Source organism: Anolis carolinensis, chromosome 1 (genome assembly GCF_035594765.1).
Source record: "Anolis carolinensis isolate JA03-04 chromosome 1, rAnoCar3.1.pri, whole genome shotgun sequence".
Taxonomy (NCBI): Eukaryota; Metazoa; Chordata; class Lepidosauria; order Squamata; family Dactyloidae; genus Anolis; species Anolis carolinensis.
The window spans coordinates 242282663-242288360 of record NC_085841.1 but is presented as its reverse complement, the minus strand read 5'-3'; the positions used below and the strand labels follow the sequence as shown (position 1 = coordinate 242288360).

General features: G+C 47.2%; 1 protein-coding gene across 10 annotated transcripts in view; it reads right to left on the bottom strand.

The window, feature by feature from the left end:
• The window catches only part of tns1 (tensin 1), a 432533-nt gene that overhangs the window by 382132 nt on the left and 44703 nt on the right, over positions 1-5698 (bottom strand). Inside the window, exon 1 of one of the 10 annotated variants that reach the window (XM_008110433.3) lies at positions 37-576. The exons of the other annotated variants lie outside the window; for them this stretch is intronic. Within the exon in view, the coding sequence (XP_008108640.2) occupies positions 37-132 (96 nt within the window). The 5' untranslated portion in view covers positions 133-576. Of the gene's footprint in view, positions 1-36; positions 577-5698 lie in introns of those variants that run through there. 10 annotated transcript variants of the gene reach the window in all.

The following is a 5698-nucleotide window of genomic DNA, read 5'->3' as shown; positions in this document are numbered from 1 at the left end:
CCCCCCGTTTGCTCCAACCAGCCCCTCAAGGCTTACCTCCCGGCGCAGGCAGAAGCGCAGGGGCAGGAGGCAGGAGAAGAAGTACTTCCCCCACCGGATGAGGGCAGCGAAGCACCAGCTGAGGCGCGTCATCGTGGCCCCCGCCGCGGGTCTCCCCGCTCAGCCGCCGCCTCCGCCTCGCGGCCCTCGGAGGGGAGCCAGGGCCGAGCCGGGGCAGCGGGGCGTCCTGCTTGCCTTCTTTCTCCCGCCCGCCGCCGCCTCCTCCTCCGCTTCCTCCTCCTCTGCCGGGTCTGGTGCAGCTCGCTCGCTCGCTCACTCGCTTCCTGGCGCCTCTGCAGAGCCCCGCTGGTGGCGAGGAAGAGGAGGAGGAGGAAGAGGAGGAGGGCCCGGCGGAGCGGAGCAGAGCGGAGCAGAGTCTCCGGACTGAGGGCCCGCTGCTTCCCGACCTGCTGAGCGCTGCCGGAGGCGACACCGCCCCCTCCTCTTCTTCTTCCTCCTCCTCCTCCTCCTCCTCCTCCTCCCTGCACTCTCCCCCCGGCACCGTCAGCGCGGTCTCTTCAGCAGCCCCGCAGTGCGCGCGTGTGGACGCAGGGAGCGAGACGGCGCGGGATGGATCCTCTCTCTCTCCCTCCCCCCCTCTCTCCCTCTCCCTCTCTCTCTCTCCCTCTCTCTCTCTCTCGGTGTTCCACGTGCCCCAGCCGCCGCCCCCCCCCCGCCCTCACCTGCCCTCAGCTGCCCTCAGGCCCAAGCGGACCGAAAAGGACACCCATGATTTCCCCACTGTCTCCCTCCCTTCTCGGTCTCCCCAATCCATAACCATCAGCGCTGTGCGGGCCCGAGGGAGCTGTGGTCCGCCTCCCTGCTCTGTGCCAGGGCTTCCCTCCCTCCTTCCCCACCCCTTCTTCCCTATCAAGGCTGTCTTCATCATCAATGGCTAATCGAAGCCCTGGGGGGAAAGCGCCCTTCGCTCAACCCTCCCCCCTTCCCTCTGGTTCTTGGCATTCTCAATAGCACTGATGATGTTCACCATAATCATCATCATCTCCTGCTGATCAACCTGTTCGGCGCGCCACCGCGAGCGGCCAACTGACAGCCCTCATCATCGATCAATTAGAACGGAAAGGGAGATCGATAGCCGCAGCCGCAGCTTGGGGAAAGGGCCCACTCCGACACGCGCGGAAGTTCAGCCCCAGGAGACTTCGTGCGGGGAATGCGGAGGGTTAGAGAGAGGGAGGTGTGTTTCAGCTCGGAACCCCCAGGCTTCCGGCCCTTCCACACAGCCATATAACCCATATCAAGGCAGAGACATCACACTGGCAACGGAAGATCGGCATAGTTAAAGCAATGGTATTCCCCGTAGTAACCTATGGATGTGAGAGCTGGACCATAAGGAAGGCTGAGTGAAGGAAGATAAGATGCTTTTGAACTGTGTTGTTGGAAGAAAATCCTGCGAGTACCTAGGACTGTAAGAAGATCTAACCAGTCCATACTCCAGGAAATAATGCCTGGCTGCTCACTGGAGGGAAGGATATTAGGGCCAAAGATGAAGTATTTGGCCACATCATGAGAAGACATGAAAACTTGGAGAAGAGAATGATGCTGGGGAAAATGGAAGGAAAAAGGAAGAGGGGCCGACCAAGGGCAAGATGGATGGACGGTATCCTTGAAGTGACTGGCTTGACCTTGAAGGAGCTGGGGGTGGCCACGGCTGACAAGGAAGTCATGAAGAGTCGGAAGTGACAGAATGAATAAACACCATCAAGGCAGAGAATCCTACAATATCTGCTTCGAACTGGGTTATCTGAGTCCATAATGAGTCCACACTGGGTTATCTGAGTCGTATATCCCAGTTCAAAGCAGATAATTTGGGATTTCATTCATCTGTGTGGAAGGGGCCCCAGTGCCCACCCTTTCTTACTTCTTAAAAAATTAAAGTTTGGGATGCCTTGTTTGAAGAGAGGAGAAAAGCAGGCAAGCCCAGGTGAGTGGGGGGAGGCTAATAAGGCAAATACCTGTGCTTTACATCTGACCCTGGTGACAGAAAGGAGAACTCGTTCCACATCTATATTTTTGTGCCTTCAATTCATTTGAAGGTATGGCAGCCCTAAGGCAAAACTGTCGTTGTTTTCTTGAGTTGAGAGTGTGTCATTTGCTCAAGGTCACCCGGTGGGTTTCCATCGATGAGCGAGAAAACAACTCCAAGGTTCAGTGTTCAAGCCACTGCATCACCCTACCTGTAGAAAATACCCCAAAGAATCAACCATATTCTGATTCTGCAGTGTTGAACTCAGCTTTTCCACAACAGTCCCAGAAGAGGTGGTAACGGATTACAACAAAACAATCTTAATGTAGTAATAATTAATACATCTAAAATTAGAAATGAAACCATACTAAAACATTAGAGGCATCCAGAGATTCAACTAGAGAAGTCAGCCATAGAAGAGCACTTGATGAACCAACCTGGACATAGCATATTATTTGAGAACACAGAAATGCTGGCCCACTCTCACAACCACTAAGTCAGACTACACTGAGAAACCACTGAAATCCACAAGCATGTGAACAATTTCAAAAAAAGGAAGAAACCATGAAAATGAACATCTGGCTACCAGTATTTAAAAAACTCTAAAATCAGGACAGTAAATAAAGAACAACACTCAGGAATTCGAGACATGATCAATCAGGACCAGATAACACCTCCCAACAAAGGATTCCCTCAGGCAGGAAGCAGCCAAGCTTTGAATCTGCAAGGTCATTCAATGCTGATCAAGGTGACTAATTGCAACATTCACACCTGCCTCAAACAGACAAGAGTTCTTTCTCCCACCCTGGACTTCCCACAGATTTATTTTATTTTGTGTCAAAAGCATTGCATAATAAATAAATTTAAAAGTGATGAAATAAAGGAAATCACAAGCAGCTAAATAGTTTTAGACCAAAAGCGGGCAACAGCGACCGCATTGTCCATAGCTTTAAACAACTCCTCCTCTGTACATGAGGCAGGACATTGTGGGCAAGCATACATATGCGGAGTTGTTTGTTCTGCTCCACAGTCACACAAGGTGGAGGATTCCTCCAAGCAGTGCCACCTTGCCAAGTTGTCTTTTGATCTGCCCATTCCGCTTCTGAGTTTATTTAGGGACTTCCAAGTTGCCCATTCTTGGTTTGATATATAAACCCCACAGATATATAAACCCCAATCGCCTAGTTTCCAACAGACCTCACACCTCTGAGAATGCCTGCCATAGATGTGGGCGAAACGTCAGGAGAGAATGCTTCTGGAACATGGCCATACAGCCCGGAAAACTCACAGCAACCCATTGAAGGCATCATCAAAAAAGACATAAGGAAAATGTACCGCATTCTCCTCAGCTGCACACACACGCATTTTTAGGAGCAAGCCATACTGAGATGAGAGGGAAATGACAGGAAGCTATTCTGAAGGATCATTTGAACCTATGTTGGTTTGGGAAGTATGTCTGAACCTCATCAACTCAAGATTTCTTCATTTGAAACCCAAAGGAGATTCTTGCAAATGAGTTGGATTGATGCTATTTGAGCAAGAAAAAGGCTACACAGTCAAGAAACCTAAGATAGAAGTGACGAAATCAGCTAGTGGTGTCTGATGTCTTCTCTATCACTGAGGCTCTGGGTTTAGTTTGAACTTTATATAATGTATCCAAAGAACTGGACCTTTTTGGAACATTCAGCACTTTGGATAGCTCTCCTAAAAGTAGACTAAAATCTGGGAAGGATTCGTGGCATGGAATTTACCAGCTGAGGGACAAGAGTTCTATAGATCTAAAGCACAACATCCATTAACAGAACATAATGCCATCAAATTCTTGCTGTGACGCTCTGGCAGGAAATCTTGGGAGCAGGCCATGCTTCTGTTAGGATGTACCATTCAGTAAAGAAAATGGAAAAGGCTATTCTGCACCATGATGGACAAGGTCAGTGATAGTCCACGACAAGGTTCCTTTGGGAGAGGCTAATTTAAGCCTTTGCTGCCAACAGAGGGAATCATGGCACGGGTTGGGCCAAAGGCACAGCGGAGATGAATGTAGGCCAAATCCCAACTATATATTCTGACCATTACCACATGAACTAAACCAGTTCAATATATGGGGTCTGGGGGAGTCAAAGAATAGAGCAATAACTTAAGTTAAGATATTCAAGTGTTTGGAGTTCAGAGGTTTTTCTTTTTGGAGTGCCTGCATCTAGGATCATTAGAAGCTGAGACAGAACAAGAGTGTGTGGATTGCTCAACCGGTCATCCAGTCTTGTTTGTTTCAGGAGGGTTAGGATGCTTTTGAAGCAAGTGTTATGACAATGTAGTCTTTGATCTCTTTCCATTTCTGCATTTTGTTTCTGTTTTTCTCTCTTCACAAGAACACTGGATGGACCCCAAAAAGTTGCATCTGAGTTACAGATCAGGCACTCTGTAAGCCTTTCTCCGCCTCCACCCCCTTTTCTAACCTCGCTTGTTTCATGCATTTCCCATTTCTCATCTGTTCACATCCCTTGGGGGCAAAGACCTGCTCTGAGTAACCATTTCTTCCTGGCCAAAGAAAACAATTGGCTAATTAGTGGACTGTTTCTTCTCACTAAATACTTCATAGCTTTTCTCTCGATACCAGAGTCCTGGCAGACTTCCTCCATTGAAAGACATTATGTATTCCATTGCCTTCAGGCCATTCAATTGTTGTTACATTTGCCTAGCTGTGCAAGTAAGATCTGACTCTCTGAGAAACTGCAAAGGACGTGATTTGGCAACCTCAACAAATAGAGACTGGAATTGGCTTCCACCTTGTGAGGCCATTGATACCTATCTATTCCTCATCCAGAAGTTCCTTTAAAAACAGGAATTATTTCCAGTGGGATAGTTTTGTTAGTCTATCACAGCAAACGAAACACGCGGCACCTTAAAATTTTTACAGCTTACAGAGGAACACATAGTTTAATTCATGTGACACCGTTGTTTTTACATTATTTTATCTACATTTATGGAGACTGTAGCCATTTACATGCATCTGATTAAAAGTGGCCTTAGTCAACAAGAGGTTATGCATAATATATTTGTTTAGAAGACCTTGTCACTACACTCTCCATTATTGAAAACAGTAGTTTTGCTAAGGTTTTGTATAGTTTTGATACAGCTGTTTTAACCTGTTGCTGCCATTCCTAAAACAATGATAAACTTGGATTCTGGATTTATAATTGCAATTAGCATATGTCTTAGAAAAATGTATGTGCAGTATCGTTCATTTCAAGGCCCAAATGGTTACCTGAACCTGGACAAAAGCGCGCCATAGAATCTCACTGAATGATCTAGAAAGGCCTAGAAAAAGTTCTGGGAAGGATGGAGGGAGAGGGATTGAGCATAGATAAGTGAAACTGTGGATACTGTATCCATGGAATCATACTGTATAATCCAGTGTTCTCAACCTGGGGTCACCAGATGTTTTGGCCTTCAACTTTCGGAAATCCTAACATCTGGTAAACTAGCTGGGATTTCTGGGCGTTGTAGGCCAAAAACATGTGGGGACCCCAGGTTGAGAACCACTGGTATAATCCAAAGACAAATACTACATTTTACTCCATATAATATTTAACATTTAAACATTTACGGTATTCATTCTACATTACATACCCTCTTTTAGTCAACTTTACAACTCATTAAATTAGTTTAGCATTA